The following is a 17,693-nucleotide window of genomic DNA, read 5'->3' on the forward strand; positions in this document are numbered from 1 at the left end:
AAACGGGCTTAAAAGTTGATTAGTCTCGTCGAATCAACTTTTACCTCACAAGAGAAAATGAATGCAAAAATAGCAAAATCCAAGGTAACATTTATTCTTCCATGCATAAATATATATAACGTATCGGCTTTTATTAAACGGTAAAAACAAAATAACTTTTATAAAATCCCATCTCAAATTATGACTTGATTTTGTTTTCCAGCTTCTGCTAAATTAACCAAATATCATTTAGAAAGTCAGAATCCAAAATCATTTGGATAAATATGTAAATTATTTTAGCTACATTTGTTTTTGTTTTTAATTTAATATTTTATTTTGCTCCCTTAAATTAATTAATTAAATAAATTAAAAAAGATTACAAAGTTAAAAAAAAAAAAAAGAAAAAGAAAAAAGGAGCGCAATGTTGCTGGGTAGTATAGTCACACGCACTCGCAAAGCACACGCACAAATATACACACATACACATACACACTCTTTCCTCTCACGGCCCTGGTTCCTCCTCTTGACGAATCCTATTTTCGGATTTTTTGTTTTGTTTTGTTTTTTTTTTTTTTTTTTTGGGGGGGGGGTTTTGTCTGTGCCGCCGCTATTTTTATGCGGCTCCATCATCTTCTTCATCTCCTAGGGTTTCTAGGGTTTTCACAGTCATCCTTTGGGTTTTATTGGTTTTACCGAGCTGGATTCTCTTTCATTTCTCAGGCAAATCTCTATGCGCCGCTGGTTCAGCGGCTTTGTTGATTAGCTTCCCTGCATCACCACCAATCTCTACCTATCATTTTGTTTCCTTTTTTTTTTTTTCTTTTTTTTTTCTTTTTCTATTCCATTCAACCTGCTTTTTCTTCTCGATCCCGAAGCTGCCTAGGGTTTTTTTTTTTTTTTGACTGGTTCAAATTTCTCTTTCGGCTATGGTTTCTCGACTAGGGCAAGGTTGATTGATTCATTTTTTTTTTCCCCACTGGTTTGGTTCTTGAGTGTTTCTTTTTTGAGGATTCTTTTGATTTGAATGGCATTGGGGGATTTGATGGCCTCCCGGTTTTCACAATCTTCTGTGGCTGTGGTTCCGAATCACTTGGAAGACTACGCTTCGAGCCACGATGATGGGGATTTGAGTTTGCAGAGAAGGGATTCGGAAACTGCGAGTAGTAGTTATGGCAATGCCACGACCCCCGCAACCACGAGTATGGCTTACTTGCCTCAAACCATCGTGTTGTGCGAGCTCAGACACGAGGCATTCGAGGCTTGCCTGCCAACGGGTCCGTCTGATAGTGGATTAGTATCCAAATGGCGGCCTAAAGACAGAGTAAGCGCTTTCTTTGACTAGAATGTTTTTGTTATTTGATAATGTTTTAAATCATTAGTTTTGAAAATGTAGCGCATCAACTAAGCATTAATTTTTAGGGTTTTGTATCAGCGTTTTTTTTTATTTTTTTATTTTTATTTTTTCCGGGAGATACTGTCTCTTGGCCACCCCAATCGCCGAATTTCGTTGCAAACTCGTAAAGTTAGGAGAACGTTGAGGACTTTAGATGAAAACCTATTAATCTGGAATGTATGTATGGTGTTGAAAACTATAGGAAATAGATGCTTGATATCATTTCTTATGGGCTTTCCTTAGTTAATTTTCTTTAGAGTTGGTTGCATCAGGATGTCCACATCCTCCATATGTGAGGTCCTGGGGCTTGAGAAACCCTAATGATTAAAAAAAAAAAAAAAAAAAAAAACCTACGTGAGATCAGTCGACTTTTATGGAGTAGAATTAGGTCTTGATTGTGGGTTTTATCTATCCCTTTATATCAACACTCGGCAATAAATCTCAGGTTGCAAGGAAAAATCTTTTGTATGTCTAAGTGTACAGGCCTAATATACCTACATCAAAATAGCAAATTATGAAAGCATTTCTTGGAATGTGGCTTGCCTTTGGAGTGAAATAAGGTCCTGATTGTGGGCTGTATCCTTTCAGATTAACATTCGCAGCAATATATTTTAGATTGCAAAGCAAAAGTATTTTGGACGTCTATATATACAGGACTTGATATGTCTACATCAAAATGTGGAAAGCATGTTTCAGAAAGTGACTTGTATTAGCTGAACATAAGAGGAGTAAATAACCATAATGTGTGGAGTATGGGATACAAAGAAGTGATAGAACTAAGATGCTGCATTTTCAACAAAGAGTATCAATGCTGCATTTTCAACAAAGAGTATCAAGGGTTATTAGCACCTCAAAGACATGACTCCAAGAGAATTCATATTGACCATCAACTGTAATTCTTTAGCTTCCATGGATCCAAATTGTCCATGAATCAGAACTTCTCTAATTTTGGATGCAGCTAAGAGCTGAATTAATCATGAAGATGAGATGTCCTAGTTCAGCTTTGCTTATTTCTCCTCTTTAAACTCATTGAGGATGCATAAGTGATTTAAATGAGTTTAGTCGTGATTGTCCAATAAATATTCGGATGGTTTCTAGGTCCGGAACTTAGGCATGATAAATATCTAGATTTCTACAGCCCAAGTGTCCATCCTTGTCAAGAACTACAAAGCATTAAGAGCTTTACCAAGTTTTCCTAGACATTTCAATTTATAGGGTGAAGCTAATAGTACAAATATGAATGTGGAAAACATAATTCAAGAAGGCCTTAAAATGCTTTAATATGTCTTGGTGTTCTTGGTTGGTCAACAGAGTTTCAGAAATATCATTGTCAAGGACATTTATACATACATGGGAAATGAGTTGTCCACTTGAAGAAGTAAGCTGCAACTTGCTTAAAGTTTTAGATGTTCACTGATGAGTTAATCTTAAGAAAATTGTATATGTAAGTAATTAAATGTTAAAAAAGGCACAATAATTTTAAAATAAGAGGTAAAATTGGAATGTGATTAAGGTTTTTCTAGAGAAAGCATGGAGCCATTCAATCACCTTTATAATAGATGCTTAATGGTATTTTTCTGAGAAGTGTTTCATTATTGGCTACCTAATTTTCCACCCTGTGTTCTTTTCAGTTGGTATAAAACTTGTACATGCATTCAGGGTTTAGTGGTAAATTATGCAAGTAAGCATCTGTGAAGAATAAAAAACATAGATGCACTCTTTTTTTTTTTTAAAATAATTTTTTGGGTGACAATAAAATACAGATGCTAACAATGTACAAAATATTGCTTCATGACATTGGATTAGAAATAATCAATGTGAAATCAGAAATAATCAATGTGAAAGTTGCTTTCCTTGTATTCTATTCAGTTTTTATTTTTTAGTTTATTTTCTAGTTGAGGATTTGTTGCATTATTTTATTACTTCTTTAGTTTAACTCCAAATTTATTTTTGTGGGTGCAGATGAAGACAGGATATGTTGCTCTAGTTTTATGTTTAAACATTAGTGTTGACCCACCAGATGTAATTAAGATATCACCTTGTGCCAGAATGGAGTGCTGGATAGGTGCATTGTTATATACTAATTTGCTCTTATTCTTTAACTTGTTGATTGGGTGATTTTATTGTGCTTAAAATTTTTCTTTCCCCATCTCATCTTTTAAATTTTTTAGTGGTAAGTTGTGTTTTATTGTTTAAGGCTCTGAATGCTTTGGTAAAACAACCTAAAACATATATAATTTGTATCACTGTTAGTGGTTTATTGTTTAACAGCTTAAAATTGTAATTACAATTCCTTAACACATTTCTTCCTGTTTCTATTAGTTTATTTTATTTTTTTCTTTTTGGTTGAAGAGGTTTTGGGTTTGATAGTTCTTTTTCACAATATAACTATTTGTTTTCCTATAAAAATCTTAAATCTTTTTCTTCTGGACTAATTTAGATTTCTTATATTTGAGGATCCAAAATTAGGTTTTATATGAAGATTGTATCTTGATGATTTTTAAATTTAAAAAGATATGTTTGCTAGATATGTGAAAAGTTGAAAAATATTTTAACTTAAACTTGTTTGATTTAGCAGTCAACAATAAAAATAATTCAAATGGATGCTGTTTATTTGACATGTACTTTAATACAAAATTTTGGATTATATTAATAGTTTAAAATGGCCATCCTAAACTTACATAGTTAGTGAGTTGCATTAAACATTTATAGGGAAATCAATCTTAGACAAAACACATCATAAAGGACACATAGGACGTTTTTATTTCATGTGGAAAAAGACAAATTAAGTAACTTTTTGAACGAAAATTCTATTGCTGAGAATGTTAGCTAGCTTAGCTGGATAGATATCTTAGCACTGAAGTACTTTACCAGGGACTTGGGGAGCTATCAATTCATTGTGGTGGATCCTATAATTGCTAGTTGATGTATTCGTTGTACATTTATTTATTGATCCTTCAGAACAAACAATGATAAAATTTGTTGTTACTTAAGGTTTGCTTTTTACTTAATATGTTTTGCATTATAATGTGCTTCAAAACCACTTGTTTGAATTCTTGTTGTGGCGGGAAAAAAGAAATTGGAAAATCAATTTCAAGTCCCTAGACTTCTTCTCTCAAGTACATTATACATGTTCTTCAAACTCACCTTTTTTAAGAATCCCCATTTCTGTAATTTTTGTAGTGTTTATATTTTTGTAGTAGGACTGCAAAAGGGGTCTGGTATTTTTTCCTTTTAAGTATGGGCTATGGTATATAAGTCAACTTCCCTGTGTAATCAAATTTCTTTGTCTGCTACCTTTTTTTTTTTTGTTGTTTCTTAAATCTGATGCTCTCTCATGGAAGCAGCATTTATTTAGAGTTGCCTTTACTTGTAAGTGTTGTTCCTGTATGTGCAAAGAAACAGAACTTTTACACAATGGTTTGCTTATTGTTTTGTACTGTTTATGTTATTGCTATATTTGCTTTTTGCATTCGGTTCCAGTGCTGAGAAAATAAGTTGGTTGGTGGTAAAGGAAGATTGAAAATGCAAGAATTTAATTTCTTATTGTAGCTAAATTTTAAAGTTTTTGTTAAATTGTATTTACTTTTAACTTTTCTGAAGCAGTCAAATCAATGAAAAATAGTTCTTTTGTTCTCCCTGTAACTTTGTTTTCTTGATCTTCAGCATATTCCCACTGAAGAGAGAGAGCCAATTTACTTTTGTCTGTTTTTGTATTTTGCAGATCCTTTCTCTATGACACCTCAAAAAGCTCTTGAAACAATTGGGAAAAACTTGAGTCACCAGTATGAGAGGTGGCAACCAAGGGTGAGGAAATAGTAGCCTTGTTTGATGTGTTATAAAATATTGTTTCAGGTTTAATTTTATTTACCTTGAAGATATTTGAGCAGGCTCGATATAAGGTTCAACCTGACCCTACTGTGGATGAAGTGAAGAAACTTTGTAGTATGTGCCGCAAATATGCCAAGGCTGAGAGAGTCTTGTTTCATTATAATGGACATGGTGTCCCTAAGCCAACTGCTAATGGTGAAATTTGGGTCTTCAATAAGGTTTTCTACTCTGTTGAAGCTTTTTGTGCTATACTTTTAACGTCATTGATAAGCATATTCTCTTATTTGTTATTACCAATGTTATTGGTGCAGAGTTATACACAGTACATCCCCTTGCCAATTGGTGAGCTTGATTCCTGGTTGAGAACTCCCTCGATATATGTTTTTGATTGTTCTGCTGCTGGCATGATTGTCGATGCCTTTGAAAAGGTATCATATGACGTAGTTTCTACTAAGAATTTTCTCATATTTTGTTTCATGATCTTCCAAGTGATTTTATTATTTTGTTAGCTTTATAAATGGGATGCTTCTAGCTCCTCTGGATCAACAAGGGATTGCATTTTACTTGCGGCTTGTGGAGCACATGAAACTCTTCCTCAAAGTGCTGAATTTCCTGCTGATGTGTTTACTTCTTGCCTCACAACACCTATCAAGATGGCACTGAGATGGTGAAACTTTTTCCTTTAAAGTTTTCAGTTTCATTTTTTGTCTTGGCATGACTTTACTTGTTGAAGAAATCCTAGCCTTAATTTTAGCCTAAGCAATACCTAAAACTGTTACTGTTCTTTGGTAATGCATTTCTGGGTTCTGCAATATGGTATGTTGTGTTTTATTATGTGTGGGTTTCTTAGTAATTTCACTCTTTCTGAATGCAAAATTCATCAACTGATTTATCATGAAAAGTATAAATTGAAAGAACAATTGGTCTCACTACTGTGGTGTGTATTTTTCTTCTGATTTATCGAAAGTAGATATGGCTGTTTTGAAGTTTCATATAGCTTATTGATGAATTTATGTTTAGTATGCTTTGGTATTCAGGTTTTTGCATGAACAAGGCATGTATGCCATTAAGATATCATTATGTAAGCAAATATACTCCTTTGATATGCCTGTCTTCGTCTATTCTCCTTTGGCTTTGTGTATGTGTATAGTGTTATTTGATTATGTTTGTGATGGATGATGTGAATTGCGGTAAATTAGATCTCTTACAGTAAAGCTTATTTTGGGCTCTGAGAAGCAATTATCTTGGTTTGTTAGTAGGCACTTTGTTAGTATTGGTTACTTAATTCCTTCATTTGTGTAGTATCTCTTTCTCGTCTTTCTTCTCCTATATCTCAGTATTTTCTGTTTGTATGAGTTGTTGGCAATATAATTAAGCCATTTTTTCTTATCTATGATCTTCATTGGCAACTGGGTAAACTGATTGGTTACCTTGTTAACATCTGATTTAATTTGTTCTTGGGGCTACTCAATAAGTGTGGCCTTGCAATAGTTGAGATTTCCTTTGACTCACCAATTCTTTGAAGATCTTTGCATCTACAATCTGTTGTTTCCTATGATATGGGATGATATATTGGACAATTCCTTTGACCAACGATTGGCCAGCTCAAATAGCTCTTGTATTCACCCGTTTGTGAATAAGTGTTTTTAATTACCAGGAAGAAATAAACATAGGTAGTTTAGCTTTACTTCCAAAATGTTTTCTTATGCAGTATATTCACAAAATACAACTGAAATGTTTGCTGTGGTAAGTTTAGGAGCCTAATCACATCCTTGGCATTGTGGACTTGAATATGCATACTTTGTACTTGCATACGTTGATACACTAGACTTTGCTGGATGTGATAGCGTATTTAAATTACAATCTATCCGTAATATCATCTTTGAGAATGTTGATAAGTTTCATAGTGAGCTGTTGGTAAGCCAAAAAAAAAAAAAAAAAAAAAAAATCTGTACCGTGATGATCAAATTGCTGTCATCTGCTCTTTCTTGAATGCCAAGTTGTCATAATCTCAGTGCGTTAGTCTCTTGTATTAGGATAACTCATGAATCAAGTTGCAAACATATACTCTCCGATATCTTCTTTGTTACACCCTAAGAAGCCAGAAAAATCGTTTAGAAGCTTGCCTTATTGTACATATTGGATTTTGTTTTTATTTTTGCTTTTTGTTTATTTTTGCTTTGACTGGTACAACCTAAACAAGCCATTGTTTCCACCTGCTTCTATTCTATTTCCTCCATCTAGGCCTGTCATGACCACGCTTGTCTTTATTGTTTACTATGCCTTCTGATGGATCCTGGCTTGAATAATCTGAAGTAGTAAGTTGATCATGTGCTTCTTGCTGATTGTCAAAGTTCATAGTTATAACAATGATAAGTGACTTATGTAACTGCTGGACTATGTTGAACACTGCTTTGTTGCCTTCTATGTGGATCTGGCAACCTATTTTCCCTTCTGTCACCCTAATGCTTGTTTATAAATCATATTGTGATCTCCCTTTAGTTTAATTATTCTAAAGATGTCCAGTTTTTTCTCTTTGATATTGAACACACTGGGAGTGAACCTCTCTTAGAAGTTCTCTGATAGAATAGTTGTCGCCCGCTTAGGTATTCATGTATCTCCACATGGTCATTCCCAGTTTTATTTCCAGAATATATCATCCTTATGTCAATGTTTGATTAAATTGCAAATTTGTGTTGTTCCTCTGTTGGTTACCAAAAAAAGAAAAAAAAAAGAAAAGTACAATTATATGATAAATGGAGAAGTAATTGTCCTCTTGCATTGTTGGTGCCTATTAAACAGATTCATCCTAGTTTCCAGAAGTTGCTGGATTGGTTTTTACAGATGATTTGAACGTTAAACTGTAAGTTTATATGTAAAATATTTTTCTTGTCTGGTTGTAGATTTTACATGTTCTGGGATCATCCTTGACTTTTATTTCTATTCTAGACTTGCACCTGAAACACAAATTTTTTTTATTGTTGTTTGTTCTAATGATTGTTTATATTTTTATTTGGTTTAATCAGTTTGGTGAGAATTTTGTGATTCGTATTCCTTTGCAAATGATTCATGAATTTTCTGTTCACCCTACTGTTCTGTAAGATCTCTGTCCTGTTTGAAGTTTTTGTTTTCCATTTATGCTTTGATGCAGCTAAACATTTTCTTTTTGGAGGTCATATATTAAGTGATTCTGATAACAGTTTTGCTTATTTTGTTGTTTTACCTTCAGTTTCTGTTGGTAATCCATGCATATAAGAGGCTGCACACTTTTCTGACTGTTATCCATCCTGTTTCTCAGGTTCTGCACACGTTCGTTACTACGTGAAGCTCTGGATTATTCACTTATAGATAAAATCCCTGGCCGCCAAACTGACAGGAAAACACTTTTGGGAGAATTAAATTGGATTTTTACGGCGGTGACTGATACAATTGCCTGGAACGTTCTGCCTCATGGTAGTTCTATTCACTTTATGGATTTGATGCATGAGAATCTTAATTCTTTTTACTAGCTGTTTGTTTATGGTTTCGTTTGGCGATACATGTAGTCAATGTTTGGTTCTGCACTGCAGATCTTTTCCAGAGACTGTTCAGACAAGATTTATTAGTGGCCAGTCTTTTTCGAAATTTTTTACTTGCTGAGCGAATTATGCGTTCTGCAAATTGTTCTCCAATCTCTCATCCAATGTTGCCGCCTACGCATCAGCATCACATGTGGTACTTCAGGAGATACTTGTGAAGTTAATACTTTGTGTTTGTTAATTCAATTGTCACTTTGTCACTAATGCACACTGCAGGGATGCTTGGGACATGGCTGCTGAGATGTGCCTTTCTCAGCTTCCATCACTTGTCGAGGATCCCAATGCGGAGTTCCAGGTGTGTAAATTGTGTTTTTTTTTTTTTTTTTTTAAATTTAATTTTTATCGTTTGTTTTATATATTTAAGCTACAAGCCTACAACTACATTTCTTTTGCACGGTTTCTAGTTCAGTTGTTTTGCTCTCCTTGATTTGCACTGTTACATTTTCTAAGTGGCATATTTTTATCTTGAACCAGCCAAGTCCATTCTTCACTGAGCAATTGACAGCTTTTGAGGTTTGGCTTGATCATGGATCTGAGCATAAGAAACCACCAGAGCAGTTGCCTATTGTTCTTCAGGTGTGACAGTTCTTTTGGCGCTTATTTGTTTTGGGTTGTGACCAGTTCTTCTGTTATATAAGTTGTATCAAATAAAATTTTCAGTTCCTGTTTTCCTGATTCATTACCATTCAAAGCTTATGTGGTTATATGACTCATATACAATTACTTTCTTTGTATCTATGCAAAAGGCCTTATGATGAAAAATTGATTATGATAATATGTATTTGTTTGTGGGTTAAAGGTTAGCATCATGAAATTTTTTTTTCTTTTTTTTTTTTTGGGTTAGCTATGATGATTTAAGGATAGTTTTTCTCTGGCATAGCTTCTAGGTCTTAGTTGATGTAACGTTCTTTAAAAAATTTGGAAGTTATGCATTCTGTGTTGAAACATACAAGATATTACATTGTCTCTCTGCAATATGTTGCCACAGAAAGCATGTATTGCTACTTGAATTTCTCTGCCTACTTTCTCTATGCTTGTGTTGGACGAAATTTTGGTGTTGATTTTCTTTTCTGAAGGTTATGAAGTGTTATTTGTCTATCCAAGCCTCCATCTTATTTTTATCTAACTACTAGGGAAAATTCTTCTTTGTTATCTAATGCTAAGTGACATTCCTTGCCTTTATGTGTATAATTTTCTGACATAATCTTACCTGTGTTTCAGGTCTTACTTAGTCAGTGCCATCGTTTTCGAGCACTGGTCCTTCTTGGAAGATTCCTTGACATGGGACCCTGGGCTGTAGATCTGGTACTTTTTACGGTTTTGGTGTTGCTTTCCGTTTGGTAGTGGACTGTAAAACTGTAATATGTCTTTTGACTAACTTTCTGCTTTTGCAGGCCTTATCTGTTGGTATATTTCCATATGTTCTGAAGCTGTTGCAAACTACAACACCAGAACTACGTCAGATTCTTGTTTTCATTTGGACGAAAATTCTTGCACTTGACAAGGTATATCTAGATGTCCTTCTAGAAATTCCTTGTCTAGAAGATTATATGATTTTCAATATTAGTTATCTACTTTTTTCCATGCTATAGTTATTTTGTAGTTTTATAAATATTCATTATTAAATGTCTTCTGTTATTCTATTAAATGTTAATATATTATTTCTTTTGGATTATAGTCATGTCAGGTTGATCTAGTGAAGGATGGCGGTCATACGTATTTTATCAGATTTCTTGATAGCATGGAGGCATATCCAGAACAGCGTGCAATGGCTGCGTTTGTCTTGGCTGTCATTGTGGATGGGCATAGACGTGGGCAGGAAGCCTGTATTGAATCACGTTTGATCCAGGTTTGCTTAAAACACCTTCAAGGTTCAACTCCAAATGATGCGCAATCGGAACCCCTATTTCTTCAGTGGCTTTGCTTGTGTCTGGGAAAGATGTGGGAGGATTTTCCTGAGGCACAAATGATTGGTTTGCAGGAAGATGCTCCTGCTATATATGCTCCACTACTGTCTGGGCCCCAACCAGAGGTTTATCTTCTTACCCTGCGTACTTCCTCATTATCATTATTGTTATTAACATTTTAGTTATTTATGTAATTTTTTTTCAGGTTAGGGCTTCTGCTGTGTTTGCACTGGGTACCCTGCTTGATGTGGGGTCTGACTCTTGTCGAGATGGTGTTGGAGATGAAGAATTTGATGATGATGAAAAGATTAGGGCTCAAATTAGTATTGTTAAAAGCCTATTAAGTGTTGTTTCAGACGGAAGTCCATTGGTCAGGGCGGAGGTTGCTGTTGGTACGTGGTTTTTTTAATCAAATATTGCATATGCAGTTGGTTTTCATGAATGTTTCTGAGTACTTTTTTTCGAAGGACTCCTTTTATTTGTCTTTTCAAGTCATATTGATTACTTCAGAGATGTCAACTATAGACTCTTAAACTTAAATTACTCTGCATCTGGCAGCCCTGGGACGTTTTGCTTTTGGCCACAACAAGTACCTCAAGTCCATTGCGGCTGCCTATTGGAAACCTCAGTCGAATCCACTTCTGAATTCCTTACCTTCTCTGGCTCATATAAAAGGTCCAAGTAGTGTTGTTTCATCTCAGATTGGTCCAATTTTGAGAGTTGGAAATGACAGCTCATCACTAGTTCGAGATGGAAGGGTCTCCACAAGCAGCCCTCTGGCTACCTCTGGAATTATGCATGGGTCTCCATTGTCTGATGATTCATCACAACATTCTGATTCTGGAATATTGAATGATGGCATGAGCAATGGAGTTGTTAACCATTCAACACCAAAACCTCTGGACAATGCAATGTATTCACAATGTGTGTTGGCTATGTGTACTTTGGCCAAGGATCCATCTCCACGCATTGCTAGCCTTGGTCGACGGGTACTGGCCATTATAGGGATTGAACAAGTGTTGGCCAAACCTGTAAAAACCACTGGTAGCAGCCTACGACCTGGTGAACCTGCTACAGCAACTCCTTTTGCTGGATTGGCTCGTTCATCCTCATGGTTTGATATGAATGGAGGTAACTGTCTTGCTTAAGTGCTATGGGATCACTTTCTTTACAAATTGGTTCCCTATTTTTCTGTCTGTTGTTAAACTGCAAGGACGGGTAATGTTACTTATGCTATATGCTTAATTGACAGGTCATATGCCATTAACCTTTCGAACCCCTCCTGTTAGCCCTCCTCGACCAAGTTACTTAACAGGAATGCGGAGAGTATGCTCCTTAGAGTTCAGGCCTAATTTAATGAGTTCTCCGGATTCTGGATTAGCTGACCCACTTATAGGTTCTGCGGGATCTACTAGTGCTTCAGAACGTAGTTTTCTTCCACAATCAACTATCTATAATTGGAGTTGTGGGCATTTTTCAAAGCCGCTTCTTACTGTGGGAGATGATAGTGAAGAAATACTAGCTAGAAGAGAGGAGAGAGAAAGATTTGCTTTGGAGCATATAGCCAAATGCCAGCATTCTTGTGGGTGTCTCTTTTTTCTTCCTGAAAAATTATTTATTTGATTTGTTGTTTATGGTCTTATTGAATTCTTTATGCTGCCATGCATATCAAAGCTGCTAATGGTTTTGTTTTGTTTTGTTTTGTTTTTTTTTTTTTTATAAATTAAAACTTGGTTGTGGTTAGCTGTAAGCAAGTTTAGCAATCAGATCGCTAGCTGGGATACCAAGTTTGAAACTGGTACTAAAACAATACTGCTCCAACCATTCTCTCCCATTGTGATTGCTGCAGACGAGAATGAACGGATCAGGTATTTAAGTGTTATTTCTCCGTTTCAGTGTGAGAATAACTTAATTAGTGACTTTCTGTTGATGGTTTGCCAATAATGAAAAGTATGTTGGAATAACTAAAAATAAGGCCAGATTTGAGTAAATACATGTATTACTGCATTCCTGGATCACCTCCTTTTTTATGTGTGTTCTTAAACATGGTAATTTTTCTAATGTTTCTACAGTATTTATGTTCTGTTTGTAATAACAAGTGTTATTGTCCCTTTGTTTGTGATCTCATCTATTGTCTTGGGTCCATCTAATAGGGGTAAGGCACTTACACTTTGTGTAGAGATTCAATCCTTGGACTATAACAATTTCTATGTTGTTCGTGGATTGTATATGGATTACTTTTGTTTCAATGAAAGGCGCTTATGTTCTCTAGCACGTCTAGTGGGCTAGGATGTCAGATAATAACTTTCCTGTTTTGATGTATTTGATAGAACTTGTATGCTATTTATTCAAACATTTCAAATTTCCTTGTAATAATTTAGAACATCATTGTCAGTTTGACTAATTAAATAATAAAATGTAGTCTATTACTTCATTTATGAAGCCTAGAAAGTATCATGTAGATGGTGTTTCTCCTATAAAAGCTTTTATCCTTAAGAAGCATCCAATGTGTGCTTATCATCTTAGTTCTTTTAACCATATTAGAAGTACCTCAAAACAGACTCTGAGGGCCTATTTGGATGTGTTTTCTGTTTTTATTTATTTTTTATTTTTTTATTTTTGAGACATTGTTTTCAAAATAGAGGACAAAAAACAATTTTTTATTGTTTTGGAAAAACTAAGGGGCGTTTGGCAATCTGGGATCTCGAGAGCCTATTTATGGTTTTCCACGGTGCTTGGCTTGTTGGGACGGTCCCAGTATTTGGCTATTTGAGTGGTTCCAGGTGTTGGGCCTGTTCAGGTGGTCCTGGCCTCGGGTCCATTTAGGCAGTCTCTGGACATCGGGGTCCATTTGGGTATTCTTTGGCCCGGCCCCACTCGTGCGGTCTCAAGAATCAACCCTGTTTGAATGATTTAATCTTTTTAGGTGACATGAAATTAGTGGTCTGTATGACTTTTTATTGGGTTAAAATTGTTTCTAAAACTGGGAAAACAACAAAATGTTGTTTCCTCATTTTTGTTTTTTCATCGTTTTTGTTTCAAAAACTGTTCTCAGAAAGCTACGGTTAAATGCCTTACAAGTGTTTTAGAGAAGAACATTTCTCTATTTTCGAAAACAGAAAACTGTTCTAAAAACAGCTGGCCAAACAGGCCCTTATTTGCTGTTTTTGAAATTTTCTTGTGTCATTCTGTTTTATCATTTTTGGTTTCACTGTATTTTTGCATTTTCTGTAGATGTCAATTCTCCATTATTATTATTATTATTATTATTATGATAATTTACTTATAGATTGACTGGTATTTGTTTTTCATCAGAGTATGGAATTATGAGGAGGCTAGCCCTCTCAACAGCTTTGATAATCATGATTTTCCCGATAAAGGAATTTCTAAACTCTGCCTTGTGAATGAGCTTGATGACAGCTTGCTGCTTGCTGCTTCTTGTAATATTCTACATTTCTCTTTGTGATTAGTTTGTTATGCTGAGTGTCATTGTTCAATATGTGTTGGGTCCTTATTTTAATTTTCTTTTCTAATGTCTTGACATATTATTTAGCTGATGGAAGCATTCGGATCTGGAAAGATTACACTTCAAGGGGTACACAGAAGCTTGTTACGGCATTCTCTTCAATTCAAGGTCACAAACCTGGTGTGCGAAGTTTGAATGCTGTTGTAGATTGGCAGCAACAATCTGGATATCTGGTACTTCGCTTTCTTTTATGTTCAAGGTCATAATCATGTTTTAACCTAGGACTGTGGGGTGTGTTTTGTTTTATTTTCTCAATACACATCTTATATTATTGGTGATTAGTGATAAATACCTTCAATGTTTACTTTGGTAGTATGCTTCTGGTGAAGTATCATCCATCATGCTTTGGGATCTTGATAAGGAGCAACTTGTTAATACTATTCCTACATCTTCAGATTGCAGTATCTCAGCAATGGTGAGACTTCTTATCTCCATTTACTTGTTCTAATTATTTCTTGAGTTAGTTGCATCACTTAATAGTATATTTTATTTGATTATTAAGTCAAGTCAGTTTAAGAGTAGCTCATCTATTTTGGAAGTAAATAATCTTAATTCAGGGCAGGTAAAATTTTTTTAGAGTTACTTGGATTTATAATTTTGTCGTGAATGTAACTATTTCAATGGTGACAAAAGATTGATTTTCTGGTGTGCAATTACAAGGATTCTGCTATGGGACATCATTTTTATGTCTTTTAAGCTTGTTGCGTGATAAATGATTCCAGGTGTTCCATATCATTTAAAATTTTAGGACTTGACTTGAGACTTGGATTACTCATATACTGTTTGTGTTCCGTTTATTTCGTGAAGAATGTCCAATTAGATATTGTAATGTTTATTTTGGATTTTCTGTCCAGGTTTTCATACTTAATTTTTTTAGCATATTTAAATAATAATGTGGGTCGGTCACAGTTTTATGATTTCTGATTTCATTCAAGGCAGATGATGGGATTTATGTGGCTGTTTGCATCTCTACCTTGACTGCCTGTTGAAACCTTAAGGAAAGTATGATAAATGATTTTGGCAGGTCTTGATACTAAAAATGATTTTTCAGAAAATGTATTCATTTTTCCATGCCCTCCTTCTAATTGTTACTTTAGCTGTCCCTGTCATGAAGATCTTTCGAACTTAATAATAACCGATATTATTTTTTATTGTTTATTATATGTGGCTATATAATTGTTGCTTGCTGGATCTTATGATTATTTATTTTACTTGCATGTCTGTGTAGTCTGCTTCTCAAGTTCATGGGGGTCAACTTGCAGCTGGTTTTGTGGATGGTTCTGTCAGACTCTATGATGTTCGAACACCTGAAATGTAAGCCATGAAAAAATTCTGTGCCTAGATGTAGTGTTATGCAGAAGATACTCAACAAAACTTGCAATTTTTTAATATTTATTTGTCAGATTTGCTGCAGAGAAAGCAGGTATATTTGTTTGTTCATTTACATAGAGATGGGTCATTTACATGCCTCATTACAGATAACTGCCATATAGATATCCCATAAAAATATTTGTTTGTTCAATCTATTACTATCTCTATGTTTTGCCCTTTTTGTGACACATGTCAAATTACTATGTTCAGCTATAATTTTCTGTTGATATATATATATATATATATTTTTTTTCCTTGGTTCTTATATTTGCATGTTCTTTTTCAAATTCCTAAATTTGAAATAGCACGATTCTGTGTGGAAACATCTTTGTACAGGCTTACTAGTTGTGGCCCAATTAAACTTGCTCTTTAGACCTTAATGATAACTATCAAAAGTGAATCAACATTTTAGTCTGAGGCTAAATAAGGTGCTGGAAGACAATTTTAACCTCGAAAGCGAAAACTTTTGTAGTTTCCAAAAATTGAACCGTCAAAATAATGTCACTTTTGTCTCTGTCTCTTGTTTGCAATTGACTTGCCTAAGAAAATTCTTTCGGTGCCCTAACCTTTTGTTTTTTCATGACTTTTAGGCTTGTCTGCACAACGCAGCCGCATATTCATAAGGTAGAACGAGTGGTGGGGATTGGCTTTCAACCTGGGCTTGATCCGGCCAAGGTAGGAACGGAAATTTTTTGGTTAATTTATTGTATATTTTCTTATTTCTTTTGTTTCTCTATATCTCCAGAGTGTAACATTTGTTTTGGTCATAGTGAAGGTTTTTTCATATTAAGATTTGTTTCAAATTAGAGGCCTAACTTTTATTGATGGCTTTGTACAGATTGTCAGTGCTTCTCAAGCTGGTGATATTCAGTTCCTTGATATCAGAAGTAGTAGGGATGCCTACCTCACAATCGAAGCTCACAGGGGCTCCCTTACGGCCTTAGCTGTGCATAGACATGCTCCTATAATAGCTAGTGGCTCAGCCAAACAGCTCATTAAAGTCTTTAGTTTAGAGGGTGATCAGCTTGGTACGATAAGATACTACCCAACCTTCATGGCCCAGAAAATTGGTTCTGTTAGCTCTCTAACTTTCCATCCATATGAGGTGCTGCTTGCAGCTGGTGCTGCTGATGCTTATGTTTCTATCTATGCGGATGACAACTCTCAAGCTAGATGAGAACGCGTTTCTTCCATGAGAATGTATGATGAAGCTGTACTGGAGGGGGTTGCAAGGTGTTTGGGGCATTCATTGGAATGTCATGGTTCCGGTTCTGGTACCGGTTTCAATTCATGGGGTGCATGATCATTACAGAATATATTCTTCTGCCATAATCCCTCTTCGCTGTCAATGGGTGGTTGAAATAGTGGTAGGTTGAATTCTACCAAAATGTATGCTATATATTCATTAGCCTCCCGTGTAGAGGGACTCCTGTTGGAAAGTATTCTGCATTTATTCGGGGGCTTTAGCAAATAATCTGTTTTATGTAAATGCATGTAAATATCCTTTTTTCTTCTTCTTCTTCATTTTCTTGCCCTCCTCATTTTGGTGTGTCCATTTCTGGTCGATCCATTTCTTCAATTTGTAAAAGCAGCGGACTTTTTTGTGATTATTTTAGTTTGCACAGATGGTGGTGTGGATTATGGTATCCTGAAATGCGGGGATTGCTACAAATTCACGTTGCTCATCTCTTTGTCTTGTCGATTTGTCCTCCTATTAACCTGAATGTAACCTGTAATTAAATTATTAAGTTTGAGCTAATATTCTATTTCTTCTCAATCCCTTTATCCCGCGTCTTTTAAGTTTTCGTTCTAGACCATGTCATTTATGGCCTTTCATATTATTTATACCGACCTTTAAATTCCAAGTGTTGGTGAAGGCTTGTTTATTGTTGCAAAATGAAAATAACATGTAAAGCCAAGAGATCGGTAGGTGCTAATTTTGTGAAGAAATTATAATGAATTTCTATAAGACATTTCTTAAAATAGTCGTAATTATAGATTTTAATTCCAAATCTATCTTCTCCTCATCCCATACGCCGTAATTTATGTACCAAATTCTTTATTTTTCTTCATTTTTATTTTTATGTTATTTGGTTGCGGCCCCCAAA

General features: G+C 35.0%; 1 protein-coding gene across 4 annotated transcripts; it reads left to right on the forward strand.

Moving 5' to 3' along the window:
* The first annotated feature begins 457 nt into the window (after nt 1-457).
* Nucleotides 458-17,370, forward strand: LOC107431283 (regulatory-associated protein of TOR 1). 4 transcript variants are annotated; one of them, XM_048463955.2, is made up of 23 exons: nt 463-1,300; nt 3,335-3,437; nt 5,097-5,179; nt 5,251-5,421; nt 5,515-5,631; nt 5,713-5,870; nt 8,502-8,656; nt 8,773-8,917; nt 8,998-9,076; nt 9,256-9,357; nt 10,003-10,086; nt 10,176-10,286; nt 10,460-10,813; nt 10,894-11,080; nt 11,247-11,819; nt 11,941-12,270; nt 12,433-12,556; nt 14,004-14,128; nt 14,242-14,387; nt 14,528-14,629; nt 15,443-15,528; nt 16,176-16,260; nt 16,424-17,370. In XM_048463955.2, the coding sequence occupies exons 1-23, from the start codon at nt 1,004-1,006 to the stop codon at nt 16,760-16,762; spliced, it is 4,056 nt and encodes a 1,351-aa protein (XP_048319912.1). In that variant the 5' UTR covers nt 463-1,003; the 3' UTR covers nt 16,763-17,370. The 4 variants fall into 4 exon arrangements, with proteins under 4 accessions (XP_048319914.1, XP_048319915.1, XP_048319912.1 ...); XM_048463956.2 differs by having other exon boundaries at nt 5,263-5,421; XM_048463957.2 differs by lacking the exons at nt 15,443-15,528; nt 16,176-16,260; nt 16,424-17,370 and adding an exon at nt 15,150-15,384 and having other exon boundaries at nt 458-1,300.
* The last annotated feature ends 323 nt before the right edge of the window (nt 17,371-17,693 follow it).

This window comes from Ziziphus jujuba, chromosome 6 (genome assembly GCF_031755915.1).
Source record: "Ziziphus jujuba cultivar Dongzao chromosome 6, ASM3175591v1".
NCBI classification, from domain to species: Eukaryota; Viridiplantae; Streptophyta; class Magnoliopsida; order Rosales; family Rhamnaceae; genus Ziziphus; species Ziziphus jujuba.